The 16,072-nt window shown below is 39.8% G+C and overlaps 1 protein-coding gene across 4 annotated transcripts in view; it reads right to left on the bottom strand.

Annotated features, from left to right (window-relative positions):
* Window positions 1-16,072, bottom strand: part of Stard13 (StAR related lipid transfer domain containing 13) — a 528,094-nt gene that overhangs the window by 214,623 nt on the left and 297,399 nt on the right. Inside the window, exon 1 of one of the 4 annotated variants that reach the window (XM_074043560.1) lies at window positions 3,062-3,436. The exons of 2 other annotated variants lie outside the window; for them this stretch is intronic. In XM_074043560.1, coding sequence (XP_073899661.1) covers window positions 3,062-3,197 — 136 coding nt within the window. In that variant the 5' untranslated portion in view covers window positions 3,198-3,436. Of the gene's footprint in view, window positions 1-3,061; window positions 3,437-16,072 lie in introns of those variants that run through there. One more of the 4 variants, XM_074043561.1, reaches the window with a different exon arrangement.

The raw sequence follows: 16,072 nt of genomic DNA, 5'->3' as shown, positions 1-16,072 counted from the left end.
GCAAATAAACAATTCTCACCACTAATGCAATAATGAATATTGAGATGACAGATGAAAAATGCTCTTGCTAAGCCCATGAGGATTAGATTCTTGGGAAATCAAGAAGCATGCACTGGCAAAAATGTCACAATCTAGTGAAAATTTAGCAATGGCCACAGAATTGGAAAGCCCAAGAAGGGCTCCCAATATTAGTCCTTCTTTAACAATAACTCCTTGTATAATTTTGCAATGAATATCTGGACATCATTCTTGTCCTTTCATTGGTTTTATTATTGGTGTCATTGTGACCTGGATTAAGAAACACTTTTTTCAATTATGTATGATCATCTCTTTCGTGAATATGGCCCCACACCACAGAAATACACAGGTTTTAAAAATGTTTAAACATTTGTTTTTCTTTTTTGCTTTTCTGTTCACTTGACAGAAAATACATTTCATGAAAAGAAGTAAAATTAAGTTAGAATAAAGATTTCCTTCGTTGAGATGTAAAAAAACAAAAAGGGGAATCAAAGACCTTCCGAATGTTCTGGACAGCAAACACAAGTTTATTGTAAAACACTTTGAGCACTGTTCCATTTAATAAGTGTAATAAGAAGAAAATTTTAGGTGAGTTAAAGAAAATTCAGCACATAACTTTTATCTAATAGAAAAAAACAAAACCAGAAAGATAACAACCATATATTGTCTTTTGGCAGAACAGATGCCCTCTGGGGACACATTCATATTGTTGGTTATTTTGATATTGCAAACTGACTCGCATAAAGAAGACTTTTGCAAATGAAGAATGCTTTCACCTAGAATTGATGCCAACATTAATAACGTAAGTATTTCAGTGTCTCATGGCCAAAGTTCCATATTTTAGCTACCTTAGCAAGAAAACCCAAGAAAATCAATTTGCATCTAAAAGCTCCTTCATGAGGTTGGCTTGGTTTTATGGCAAGCATCCCAGCTGGCTTAGAGAAGCAGAAGTTGAAGTCTGCTGTACAGAGGATTGTTTGGTCCCAGCTGAATAACCTGCTGGCATCCCTTGTTAGCAGAGTGGTAAGCAGATTATGGGTGAACAGATATTAATATTCTGATTAAACATTTTAAAACCTCATACCTCTATTTTAAAAAATAATTGCATGGCTCTGAGTGAACTCTTATACTTACCATCCTGAAGCCACTTTTAGCCTTAATTTCTAAATATTCATGGTCTTAAAATCTGCATGTATAGTTTTTTTTTCCCAGAATCAAAACATTTTCCCTGTACTGCCTTAGCTGCAATGTCTAAAATTCATGTGAACCTATGATTTTCCTGGATGATCTTAATAGTTTTAAGTCTTGACTTTACACTCTGTTCCTTCTCAGATCCCCATTTGAACAAGACAGGGCTGCAGTCATCCTTGGTCTTAGCTTCTACAAAAACCCAGCACAGTCTTGGCAGCCCTCCTGAGGAGTCTTCTTATTTCCTGATAATCCATTGATTTAACAAACTTAAATAACAGATACTACAAGAGGGACATTTTCAGAAAGCATTTTGAAGTTATGAAGCAAGAAAAGTTTACTAGACCACAAAAATTTCCCTAACCTCATCCATCATACAGATTATAAATTTAGCACGATAGCAAGCAAAGTTATTAATTGTTATTAATTGAGGTCTACAATGCACATACAAGTCTTTTAAAAACAGCAGTTAAAACTACTGGGTGACCACAATTTATTTCTGAGTCCAGACTGAAAAAGGCTGTTTATTTCTTGGATGCCTACTAAACAGAGCCACTGTGCTGCAGAGAAAATATGAGATGAACATTTCATGCTCACTACGTTGAGTGCTGGTATCACCTGTTAATACCTACTTCTTGTTTAGTTAGCTTGATAAGATGGTGTGATCAAGGAGATAAACACTGGGGCATCTGCTCCAGAATGCTGTCAGGCTGGTGGGGAGATGTGATTGCATGATTTCTAGGTCAGAAATTAGCAAAGGACTTGTTCTACACTTTAAATAGGAAAAGTGGGAGGAGCCCAAGGAAGGTTAAAACTCCCCATCCTTTCCTTCTGACCAGGTGTCATACCTTCTCTAGAACTCTCTTTCACACACACACACACATGCCTCTCTCTGCCCAGTCATTGAGCTCAAGAGACAGTGGTTAGAGAGGACAATAAGGTCCAAAAGCTCGACTCATGGTCACCTGAAGTTCCTTTCAATACTTCCACCAATTCTCGGAGCATCTTCCAGCAGCTCACACTCGGGCAAAGGAAACCCAAACCCTACCCTGCCTAAGGACCTTTTTTTGGGAATTGGCCACTTTCCCTTGGTTGGGGCAGATGTGATGCGATGACTAATGGGACCTGAGTTTCTAAGGAGCACTCCGAGGGGGTCAGACCACTCACTGCACCCACAGCTCTACAAGGGGAAGTCTCCAGGGAGCAGCCACTGAAGAAAGGACACTGCTGGGAGGCTGAGGGCTGTGCTAAGCAGGGATTCTTAAAGACCCCTTGACTCAGGATAATCAGGCCTGTCTCTCTCTTCCTGATTCTTGGGCAATGGATTCCCAAAGGCAGGCACTTCTTTCGCAACTCCAAAATGAACACATCCTGATTAGCTGCACGCACAGGACTTTGGGGCAGCCAATTACCTGCACCAACACCCGTTCACCTGTCTCCCTTCAAGTCCTCTCCCTCTACCCCTAAATGTCTGGTCTCTCAGGGCTCAAGCTAGGCCCCTTGCCTCGCATTGCCTCTCCTCTCAGGCGCGCAATGGACGTGAACCACGTGGAAGAGGCGAAGTTAGGGTGCTCTCCCAAGAGGAAGGGCCATTTGGGCACTCATTCACCGGGGATGGGACAGGACGGCTGCGGACCAGGCGAAGCGGCCCCGCGAGGTTAAGAAGGTTCAGGTAACCCTGCCGGCCCTCCCAGTCCACACCCCCCGGGGGCAGGCGGCGCAGGGCAGGCCCAGGGAGGGTGGTGCCGGCGGCCCGCTCGGCCCAAGTTCGGGCTCTGGAACCTGTGCCCAGGAGACCCGGCGACGCCGGCGCCTGCTCCCGCCCCCGCGGGTCCGAACTCGCAGTGACACCGACCTGCCAGCCGTCTCTCCCGGACGTTTCTCCACAGCAGATCCCAGGCTCGGGCAGTGGAGTCGCGGAGCTGCTCACTGATTGACCTGCGGAGCGGAGGCGCTTGGAAAGCTCTCAAAGCTCTACCTTTGCTGGTCATTGTAGATTCCTCTTCATAACGACCGGCAGGCTCGCCACCGCCACTCCCGCGTGGCCCGCAACTCAGACTCCCTGCGAGTGGAGAGGCCAGACGCGGCGCTGCCGCTGGGGTCCCGGGACCCGCCGTGGGCGCGACATGGGCCGATCCCGCGCTGGGGGGTTCGGCCACGCGCGCAGACTGGGATGCCAGGCCACCGTGGCGTCCCGCGAGGCGAACCTTTGCGCTCCGTCGACTCCTTACTCCTTTCCCTCTTTCCCTCTCCTCCCTCCTCTCCGCCCCGCGCTCCTCCACTCCACTCCCCTCCCTTCTCCCTCCCCCTCTCCTCTCCCGGACGGTCTAGCGTCCCACTCCTTCCCTTCCCGGAGCGCGCTTTCCCTCTCTCCCTCCCTAGCCTAACCTGACGGCCTGGCCCCGTGGCCACCATTCACCCGGCTTTCACTCCCCCAACCCATTTTCATTCTCACCCAGAGATCAGGGGGCTGTATCATAGTCTTTCCATTTCCTGGTACTTCCTATCTTTCAGCTCAGAAACCACCACCATCATAATTCTAACAATTTTAACTATGCCACACTGAGTACATAATAACTTATCATTCTTCCTGACTTCAAATCATTTGAAATCAGTCACTATTAGGATGACCTTCCATACCGGTTCTTCTGCATTATGTCAATCCTTCCTGGTTCCATCAATGAAATAATTATTGAAGTGCAATCTACAATAAAATTGAAGTGGATTAAAGAGCCAAAATATTATTTCCATTGCATAAGCCATTATGTCCGAAGAAAATAACTTTCAAATATTAAAGCTAAGCTTTGAGGAGCTTACATTAAATAGATTTGCACACTTGAAGAAAGCATAGCTATCTGTACAGAGTTGAAGAAGTAGGTATTATGAGAAGATGAAACATGATAATAGAAGAACTTGAACTAAAAGTATAGAGTAGGCTTCTGATTAGAAATTAACTGGTTCCTTCAGGGAAAAGAAATGCACCGGCTTTTTCAGAAATACATCATGAGGTGATGACCAAGTAGTTTTCCTGAGTTTCGGCTCTCCAGAAGGTGAAGACAGTACTGCCTCAGGGGTCCTGCAATATGCAAGGTTTTGTGTCTAAAGTATATGAGGGACCTCACAGAAAGTAATTAGGACAACATTTGATGTAATTCAATGATGCATTTAATGTCTTATAACTCAAGTTTGATGAAGGTAACACATAATTCCAGGGGAGTATCTAAATTCTTGAAATAATAAAATTGCTTGGTCTCATTTCTTTTAACTGTCTTTCCACCTGACTGTTAAATAAACACTGAAATTTAGTTAGCTGTATATTTTCATTTCAGATGCCTTGTGTGAAGTTTGAAAATTCAAGAAAACTATTCAGACCTTCCTCTACTATATAAATTGCCACTGACTTAGAGTGGAAGCTAATAGCTACCCACATATCCTCTGCCTTCCTTTAGTTTTTAAATTGTTGGTAGAAATGGGAGAGGGGGAAAGTGACAGTAAAAATATTCTTTACTATCACATTTTGGCTAGAGTCAAGACGAGCTATTTTGTACCAGTCTAGTAAACCTTTGAAGTTGTCAGTTATGAAGCAATAAGTCATGGATCAGAAGTGGACTTGAAATTATGGTAACCAGTTACAGACTAACTGAGATTGCCTGCTGGACTCATGCCAAATGCCTTCTGATTACATCCTCTGTTTTGTATGCATGTAGTAGTAACAATGCTCTGTAAATTTGTGTTCTCTTAAAGTGGCTGCTATTCTGTAAAACAGCAAAATGTTTAACAATGGCATTCCCTGGAGAGTTGTGCTTTTGACTTTTGAAAGGTATCTCTAATTGAATTAGAGACAGTAATCGTAAGATCACATACACAGCTATAGAGCAATGCAAGGAACATTCAAGCAATTCAGTGATCATCTAGCTCCAAAGAGCATGGGCTCCTACTACTTTCTTTTCTAATATTTATTTTAAATTACAAGTTTGAAGAGAGATTCTGGCATTGAGAATTTGTTTAGTTCTGGCTATTGAATGGTCCATGAATCTAGGCCTGTCCAAAAGAAGCTAAATGAAAGACTAAAGTGATCTGCCACGAACAGGTGCTGCCTGAGCCACTTGTGCTATGCAACACTGCAAGGCTCTCTGAAGAACCCAGCTGCTGGCTGTCCTGGAGGAAATCTCACAGCTGTGCAGAAGGGGAGCCATCATAAATGCAAGGGTCCAAACCTGATGGAAGCTCAGGGTGACTTGGAGTCTTTACACAGGTCCTTAGACAGAATCCACTCTCATTCTACACAACATTTTTCAAAGCTGAGGGATAGGTAGAGCTCCTTCTTTACCCCTGGACTCTCTATCTACAACAAGCAGTTGAAAATACTACCTATTTCAGAGAAAAGAAATTAGGTAGGTCCCCACTCCTATATACCTTCTTGTCTACTCCCTTCTTCCCCATTACTGCAGAAGAGGTGCTGTTCTTCCTACCCAGGGCCTAGTCCCAGACATGTATTGTACTCTCTCGCTGCCATTCTTGTCCCTTCAGGGAATTTCTTCTATGCCTTCCTCTCTTCAGGTTCATCCCTCAAGTCTAACTCTTCTTTACCCCAAAGCAAACCCAAACAACAGCCATACTCAAGCATACTGCCTCTACCTTGTATCTCTTAGAACTGAAGTCTTTCTTCCCTTATCAGCTCCCTCCCCAGCTTACTGAAGTTGTTCTACTCTAACATCACCTATAATCACCTGGTGGCTAAATCTAATGGTGGTTGTTGTCATTTCTTGGTATGTGGATGGTCGTGTGGACTATGAGACAGTGCTAACCATTCCCTTCTTCTTGACACAGTCTTGTCTTATGACAGTCAAGGGACACCTTCCCCTAAGCCCCTTCTTCTCACACCAGGCCCCATGTTGCCCTTCTCAAGGCCCAATGTGACACACACAGAAAGTACATGTGTGTTCAAATGTTACCAGAGACAGAGTCCCATTGGCTTTCATGTTTCTGCCTCTTCAAATACTTCCCTGAAGGATGGTATTATGGATGAAATGATATAATCCACTTGGCAGATAGAAAGGGTTCAGTCTATACTATGAACTATAATACTATTATTACAACTTCCTGACCTTGCCCAAATCTTTCCTGAGTCCCTCTAAGAAACCTGTCCTGACACCCAATCTAATACCAGTTATTCCTAGTTTAATTTTCTTTATAGTACTCACCATTCCCACACATTTTGTTTGTTTGTGGTTGGACTCCCAGGCAGATGTGAGCATTGTAAGAGTTGAGGCCTTGTCCTTCTTACTTGTGCATCCTTAGCATCCAGAACAGTTGCTGATAGTCATGCTCAGTAAATACTTGTAGAACAGATGATTGTGCTCTAGAGCTACATACTGTTTAGCTTCCTAATGGATATTCCAAAATTTTCCTTCCTAATCAGCTCTTTTATCTCTGTTTCCTATGCTAGCCAAGTAATGCTAATAGTGTCCAAGAGAGAAATCCAGAAGATATGCTAAACTCCTCCACAAGCCCTTACATTGCTTCAATCCTTCCTGGACTCTCTCTCCCCATAGTGACTGGGTTAGTTCAGATTACTCTTTTCCTCCCCTGAATTTCAGCATAATGAAGTTCACATTTGGGGTTATTGCTCTCATTCTACTCCATTGTTTTGTACAGTACCTCTGCTTGAATGCCCTTATGCCAATTTTTTTCCTTACTCATCCTTCAAGATTCAATTCAGATGATGACTCCTGAAAGCCTTCCATAAAGCCCCTGACTGGCTGGTTCTTTCTTCACTGTTATAGCAGGGTCCTGAGGCCACCTCCAGAAGTGCATTTACTGCAGAGCACTATGTGTAATTCTGCTTCCTCTCAGCCTCCCCACCAGTCCTGAGTTCCTCTGTTGGAGCTGGGGCTAGTACTTTTATTTCTGAATCCTTTGTGTCTTTCCAGTGAACAGAACATAGTAGGACCATTTACTAAGTAGATATTCCTATTATTTTAGGTGATTGGCTGTTACTAGAATCTGTTCCTTAGAAGAAATGTAATTTTTAATTATGTTTGTGCTAGTATTGCTTCATTGTCATTATCATTCTCTTTTCTTATGTAAAGTTTATTAATTTAAATACATTGACTATAACTTAAATATCAAATATTAGAGTTTTAAACACTGAAAACTATTAATAGAAATATCTCTAAAATTGTCTGTGATATTACTAAGGAGAGAGCTGATAACATTTGAAAATTTTCTTTTCTGCTTTTTCTTTGTATATTTAAAAAGAAATACTTTTTGTGCCAAATTTTGCATTTTTTCACTTAGCATTAGATTGTGAGCATTTTCCTAATTTATAAGTTACCTTTAAAAATATAGTTTTCCAAAACAAATATGTAAAATTGGATTGGATAAATATATCATAATTTTTAAAACTTTCATAATTTTGGACATTTCCCCTCATATTTCTGAAATTACAAATAATCTCGTGATTAAAAATTTTGGCAAATGGGAAAGAAAGACTTTTTTCTTTCTCCTTCTTTTAGTGCCGTCACCATTGTCACTCACACTACAGACAATAAGCAATAAGCAGAAGTTGACACCTCCCTTATACACCCAAAGGCCATTGATTTGCAATTCTGTGAACTGATATCTCTCTTTCTCTCTTTCCCACATTTAACTCTGACTCTTACTGAAGAGTGGAGAAGCACTTTCCATTGTCCTTGAGTATATTCTTGTTGGAAGCCTTTGCTTAAGAATAGAGCCCAAGTGGAGTGACTCAAGGGGTAAGAGCGTCTGCTAGCAAGTGTGAAGCCCTGAGTTCAAACCCCAGTACTGTCCCCCAAAAAGAATAGAGCCCAGTTTCTATGTGAACCAGGACAGGAGTCTTTTGCCAGAGCCTGTGGTGATGGTTCATTATTTCATGGGTTTCCAGCTCTACTGTGAGGACTCATCTTTGAAAGTTGAAAAACCCTTGAAACTGTTCTTCCTTTCCCAGGAGAGGTACAATGTAGCAATCACTCCTTAGGTATATGCTTCAGGCTGCATTGCAGAACCTTGTTGGAGATTCTAAAATGCAATCTCATATTACTTATGTCCTCACCAAAAACCAAAAGTTCTGGAGAAGGTGACTTCACAACGGGTCTTTGCTTCTTAGTCACCAATGTGTGCCTGCCCTATTGGTGTCTCAGTGCCCATTGCCACACTTTGAATCTGCCAGTCTTCTCATGCTACTACTAGTTTTGATTGCTTTGGGCTTTCATTCTGTTCATTAAAAAAGGATTGGACTCCATGTTTTCTTGAAAGCAAAATTTAGTGTTAGTGGTAAGTTCTGCATTGACTTGACTATGTTAAGTAGATTTCTGCACTGTAAATGCCTTGAATCTTTAGGCTTAATGCCAAATCATAAAATAGATGTTTCTCAATTTATGATGGTGTTATGCCCCGATAAACCTATAGTAAGCTGAAAATATTGTAAATCAAAAATGTTTTGAATCTACTTAATCTACCAAACATCCAAACTTAGCCACACAGCACTATGGAAAAAACTAGCCATTTCACTTGGAGATTGTGGTGCTAATTAGGAGCTGTGGTCACTGTTGCTACCCAGTATCACAAGAGACAGGATCTGAACACATGTCTCTAACCCAGGAGAATATTCAAATTCAAAATTCAAAGTACAGTATCTACTGAATGAGTATTGATAGAACAATAATGTCGCCATTTTGTGAATCAGCCAAAATGGCAGCCCCGCCCTTAAACAAATTCCCATGCTCTAAGACAGCCCCACCCCACCAGAGACTACTGCATATGCCCTAACCTCCTTACCCTCCCCCTTCTATAAAAGCCACTGCTCGCCCAGGCTCTGGGCTGCGCCATCTTTTCCCTAGCCAGCCTGGCAGTTTGGGCCTGCCATTAAACCTTGCTCTATGGATGTGAGTTTTCTCGTGAGCTTTCTTTGAGAGCGGCGTTTTTCCTAACAAGTATTACTTTTGCACCATGGTAAAGTTGAAAAATTTTAAGTCGGGGACCATATGTAGCTCACTGACTTTACAAACACTATAATTTCTTTCCATATTTTTCATGTATACTTTTGGGGACCACCATTACCATATGGGAGACCCTGGGTCAGTGTCTCACAAATCTCCCTCACAAGCTAATGGATTGAAGACATTTCTAGTGATTGCAATCATGTGACAATCATTGTGACAACTGACTACAGATATTCTGTGGCATCCTTCAGCCTGTTTCATAAAGGCTGAATAAACTTCACTTAGCACACAACTTGTTTTATTATGTTGATACTGGGAAATTGACTCATTAAGATTCATCTATTTTCCTGTAAGTGCCCTAGTGTAGATAGAGTAGTTTTAGACCTCAGTGAATTTTGGAGGTTCTCAAACATACACTGTGAAACATACATCAGTGCTACTGTGCTCTCTAAGACAAATGAATGCACCAGCTGAAGAGCTGTGAGAGCCTGCCCTGGCTCCCACAGGTGGTACTGTGGAGTGCAGTAGCTGATGGTACATGTGGAAGATGCAGCCAACTGGTTTCATAACCCTGGCTGCATATGTACTAGCTGTGTGATCTTGCTAAGTTACCCATCTTTTCTGATCCTCAGCCCAGAATCTATAAAATGGGTATAATAATATTTCTTTCCTCATAGAGTATTTAGAAAGGATCAAATGCAGTAATAAATGTAAGATACTTAAAATGGTGCCTGCCATATAATGAACATTCATTAAATGTTAACTGCTATTATTATTGTAATTATCATTATTTATTAAACCAATTCTGTAATTCTCATGAGATTACAATTCATCTAAGGTCTGGACAGCCTCATGTAAACTAGCAAGAAGACACTAAACAGTGGTAGAAAACAATAATGAATTTTGGAGGTATAAGAACAGGATTCAAGCTGGGAATGGTGCTGAATACCTGTAATCCCACCTTCTTGGGAGGCAATAGTAGAAGGATCAGAGTCCAAGGCCAGCCCAGGCAAAAAGCAGGAGACCTTATTTGAAAAACAAACTAAAAGAGGGCATGGCTCAAGCAGTAGAGCACTTGCCTAGTCAAACAAACAAACAAACACAAACAAAAAACAAGACAGGACTGAAATCTTAGCTGTGAGTGATAAGCAGTTGGAACAGTAGAAACCATATAACCTCCTGAACCTAGGTTCCCTTATCTGTTTCATGCAGAGAACATTTTGCTCTGCTTACCTTGATCAAAGTTAAACTACATGTGAGCATGCTTTATAAATTCAAAGTGCCACCCAAGTGAACCATGCTGTATGCAATAAAAAAGATTTGGGGAATGTTCATTTGATGCAGGTACATTTCTTGTCTGCATGTTTAAAAATATATTTTATTCAACAAAGGTCTCTATCCTTTGGTGAGCCTATGTTCTAAATGCTGACAGGACTGAAGGCCAGTTAAGTGTGTGTGTATTGGTGTAGACAGTAAGAAGACTCTGAGATCACCCTCCCCTTCCATAGGAAGGGGACAAATATTTATTGAGCAACTTTTGGCATATCTAATATCAGGCAGCATATCCTTAATATTCTAGAGGAAAACTTTTTGGAGATATCTCAGTAGAAATTCCCATCTCTTAAAATAAAGGGGTGTGGCTTTTTCTTTAGGAATTCTATCAGTAATGATAGAATGAACTACTTTTAGTACCATCCAAGATAAAGCACTTTGCATGCATTATGTAACATATGCACGAAGCAGGCATTTACACTTAAAAAAAAAACAGTTAAAAAACAGACTCAGAGAAGTTACTCAACTTGATCAAGATCACCAGCTTATTCTCACTCAGCATCCATGCAGTTCTTTAGGGGACCTAAGGAGACAGATGTAGCTGTTAAAAGCCCTGGTCCTTTTAACTCAATAGGTTGATTCCCCGTATAGCTTGTAGGACTTCAGAGGCTGTCAGGCAATACATGACATGACATGTCATCTTTGTCACTAATGAGATTAAACCTATTTTCTTCTTTAAAGTAATGTAATGAGATTAAGTTTACTTTATTCTTGAATCTAAAGTTTACTTATATTCAAATCTATCAGTAAGCCCTCAGAAAAAAGGCTGATTGTCTGAAATGATTCCTGGAAATGAGACTATTTTAATGGAATAATTACTTCTAAATAAATCCAACTCCTAAGTCTCTGCATCTTTCAGAAACAATGAGGGGTGATGAGGAGCAAGACAGAGTTCTGTATGTAACCTGGGACATTTTCTTGTTATTAATTACAAAACTAAATAGGTGTGGCTCAAGTGGTAGCAGTCACAAAATCCTGAGAACATCAATTTGTAATTCCCTATTTCTTCAAAAGAAATAATTCAAAAGTAGTTAAACGTTTAAGTGTGTTACATATAATGCCTCATGATTTCATGGTGAATATGAAGGGAGTTTTGTTGAAGAGTTTCTGGGGAAGTAGAAATTTTTTTTATTATTTAATGTATATTTTTCTTCTGGTCTACTCTCCTCTGTTGAACATTTTTTCATTCCCTGTGAGGAAATATGTTGTCTGTGTCGTTTCAGTTGCGTCCCACTGGTGTTTATTGCTAATAATATTGTTTGGCATAATTTATTTATAAAATGTTTTCAGATACCACTTAAAATAAAAAACAGTTGATTTTAATTCAGGGAAAATTACAAAACCATATCTGTTTGGAGTCCTAGGAAACCTTTCTGGGTTTAACCGATTATATTGACACCTCTATTTTTTTATATAACTCAAAGCGTCTCTTTTATCTAGCTTTGTACTTCCCACACCCAGAACAACAACAACAATAATGGCTGTTGAGTCTGATTTTCTTTATTGTCAGTTCTCAGCATTAACTGTCATCTACAATGAGTCCCTTCCTGACCACCTAAGATTCCATTTCTCTCCATTTCATGATCAAACCTCACCAGTTCTGTCCACAACACAAGCCCACAAGATGACAAGATGTTGTGTGTGTGTGTGTGTGTGTGTGTGTGTTTTGCTTCTTTTTTAATGAGTTTTTTATAATAAATTTTTATTAGGATATATTCATTATGAGGGGATTTGTAGTGACAATTGATTAAACTTACATTGTACATTATTTACATTGCCCCCATCATGTCTACCCCTCAACCCCTTCCCTACCCCACTTAAAGCAATTACAAGAGGTTTCTTAGTTATTTTTTATATAGGTATATGCAATACATCTGCCATATACTGTTACTTTAATCTCCTTCTTTCACCCTTGCTCCTCCCACTAGTACCCCCCCTACTCATTGTACCTATTTTACAGTCCTGTGTTTCATTATTAATACCTAAGTTGATGTTCAAAGGGGTGTCTCAATGTATGCCACTGTGGGTATACTTTACTTTGGTCCATTCAGCCACTTCCATTGTTCTTCCTTACTTACTCCTTTACCTGCCACCCCCTGTTTTTCAACAGCTTTCAATACAAATCCTTATATCTTCTACCTTCACATATTATGTTATGTGATATTACTGATTACTATCATTTTCTTTTCCTTTTCCCCTTTCCCTGAGTTTGATAGAGTAGTACTACTGTTACAAACATGTTCTACATCTAGTTTGTATATATGTTTATCTTTGGATCTATCTTCCTTCATTAGGTTGAACTATCCCTGAGGGCAAGGACCTTGTGTGTCATTCCTAACACTGATTTCCACCATCTAAAGCAGTGTTTGACACAAAATAGGTGCTCAATAAATGTATGTGATGAATAAATAAAACTGCATCATTTGTCTGCAAAGTGCATGGCATCGCTGGAAATTCTCAATGCTACTTGGTCTTTTTCTGCATCTTCTGCAGAATTCAAATCCTTCCACTCACAACTCTGGAGACCTTTGTCTCCATCCATGTACTCCTATGGACACCTACTGGGCTAAGTCACTACCCACTACTGTGCTTCTGAAAGCTTGAACTTTATCTCAGTCTCTGTAAGGACTCTGTGTACTGTTTAGCATTCTTCATCTTGTCTTGTGATCTTTGCTTGTGTTTTTCCTTCACTTAATCAACCCCTCCTACCTTCCATCCTTGAGTTATGCTCTGTGAGCCAGACTTTCCACCACTGTCTCACTATACATCCACACCTGTCTGGTAAAACCCCTATATCCACCCTTATATACAGGCTACCACATGTTTTCATTGAAGTCTCAGAACTGTAGATTGGTGACAACATCTATGGGCTGAGAATCACCAGCTTAATCCTATCCATATCTCTAGCTGATCTGGTCCCTGTTCTCTAGGAACAGCTTCAGCAGCTCTCTAAGAACTTCATCACTCTTCCTAGGGTTCATGCGCACTGTCTTCTCTGATCCTCAATATCAATACTTACATGGTATTCATAGAGAAGACAAAGGAACTGGCAGTTCCTTAAATGCATCAATGTCTCAGTGCCTTTTCACTCATTCATCGTGCCTTGAACACACTAACTCTTCCTTCTTAAAGATATAACTAAGCTCTGTAAGTACTACTTCCATTCCCCAATTGGATTGTAATCTTCTTGAGTGTAGGAAATGATTTTTTTAAATGTCTGCATCCCAAAGACTAAATACAGTGCTCAATACACTAGCTCCCCCTTTATTCATCGTTTTGCTTTCTGTTATTTTAGCTATCCTTGGTCAAACGTGGTCTGAAAATATTAAATGGAAATTCAAGAAATCAGAAATAAATAATTTGTGTGTTTTATATTATACGCCATTCTGATCAGCATGATAAAATCTTATTCTGTCCCACCCATCTGGGATACGAATCATCCCTTTGTCCAGTGTATCTACAGTAGACATGTTACCCACTTGCTGATCACTTAGTAGTCATCTTGGTTACCAGATTGACTGTGGAGGTATAACAGTGCTTGTGTTCAAGTAACCCTTATGTGTTAGCCTGATGTCATGTCATGGTGCCTATGTATTGTGATTTACCTCACTTCATCTCATTAAATAGGCATTTTATCATCATTTGACATCATCACAAGAGCACAGTAGGGTAAGTTATTTTGTGAGAAAGAGAAAGAGCTCAAGACCATGTTTATATAACTTTCATTATAGTACACTGTTATAATTATTCTATTTTATTACTAGTTATTATGATTGATGTCTTACTGGGTTGAATTTATAAGTTAAACTTGATCATAGGTATGTATGTATAGAAATAACAATTTATATAAGATTAGGTACAACTTATGCTTTTAGGTAACAAGTGGGAGTTCTGTAACATATTCCCTATGGCTAAGGGGGGACTCTGCACATAGCAAGTGGCCAATATATATTCATTAAATGAATTAAGAACTGAAAATTGGGGCAATAGAGTGGCTGGAGAAGCCAGGTAAAAGTATGTGTTACTCTCTCCAATGTTGAAATGTTAAACATTATTCTATTAAAAAGGCAAATATTAGTAAATGTGCATATAAACACATGGGTTTTAAATCACAATAGGAAAAATAGCAGCAATGATAGGAGATTTCAGAACACTAAAAACTATTGCTGAGTGTGATTAATAGTATTTTTGAATATTTAATCAGGCTGATTAATTTAAAGGATTAATCAGAATTTACATCTACTAAAATCTACATTTTATACTTGAGAAAGCTAATTTTGTCATAAATTAACCCTCTCCTTCCACACAAACCAGATTTGGAATCTGGAGTTTTCTGTTTACAAATACAAATTTAGAGTCATCAATATTTTAAATATATAAAAATTACTTGGGTTATGTTTAACACAGAATGTATTGTAAATTTAATGTGTAAGTTTCTTGTTTGTTTCTGAATTGGAATACAATATTGTAAAAAAAAAAAATTCCCCCATCTAAGGGAAAAACACAATCTCCTGTGGGGCAAGGTAAATGCATTTCTAAAGAGGAACAGAATAATGATTAAGAAAGAGGAGAAAAACCATAGGATGTAGATAGCAAGTTAAATGAAAGGAGAAGGGATAGAAAGGGGCTCCATATAACATACAAAAAAGGTGAAATAGGAGCAGAGGTGCTAAATTTAACTGAGAGAGGTGGGTACGTGAGGTCAAAAAAAATTCTAGAGTAAGACCCAGTTGGATGTCTTCCACTTTAGTGTGAGGTGACCACAAAGCAAATTGATTTAGGCCCCTGTGAATCTCATGCAGGAAAGAATCTCAGTTCTCGAGAGTAACAAAGAAAGACTGTAATAGTAAGAGGGTAGAAAAACATGGATTAAACCAACACAGCCTCAATGGAGTCTAATAGAGAAGCCTAGAGAGTACCAGAGGTGCTAGGAAGGGATTGTTTAGAGCTATTAAATTGGGCAAACGGATCTGAGCAAGTTCATAAAACTATACTTCTGATGCACGTTGATGGTATACAGTGGTGTTTCCATACCTCATTGCACTGCTGTGAGGTTAAACTACATTTGGATGGCTTGGTATGGTGGATGACAGCAGTAGAGGCTGTAGGTAGGGGTGTGCCAAAGAAGAGAAGGTAGTGTAGCAAGATTTGACCTCACTCCCCCACACACTGCCCCTGACCTTTAGGTAGAGGCAGCAAGGTAGGCATAAGATTTTCTAGCAGACAAAATGCCATTATTTCAACAAAGGGGTTTTCTAGTGAATAATGAGAGAGAAAAAAATACTAAATGGCAATCCCTCAACCTTCAATAGCTTGAAGAATAAATCATGCCCACTATAGCCTTCACATGTGAGCTATAAATTCATTGCAGGTCAGTAGTCTTAACTAGCAAAACATTTTGCTCTAATGATCTTCTCTATACTCAGTATATTTTTCTTGCTATAGCTATAAGACATAATACTATTAATTATTCTCACTTGTGAATTCTTTCTGTTCTTTTCCTAAATTCTCTTCAATTGTCTTATTTTACTTTTGTGCCACCCTCATGCTATTTTGGAACATCTTTATTA

The sequence above is a fragment of the Castor canadensis genome, chromosome 10 (assembly GCF_047511655.1).
Source record: "Castor canadensis chromosome 10, mCasCan1.hap1v2, whole genome shotgun sequence".
In the NCBI taxonomy this organism is placed as follows: domain Eukaryota; kingdom Metazoa; phylum Chordata; class Mammalia; order Rodentia; family Castoridae; genus Castor; species Castor canadensis.
The sequence above is the reverse complement of the archived record's forward strand: the minus strand, read 5'-3'. Positions and strand labels throughout refer to the sequence as shown.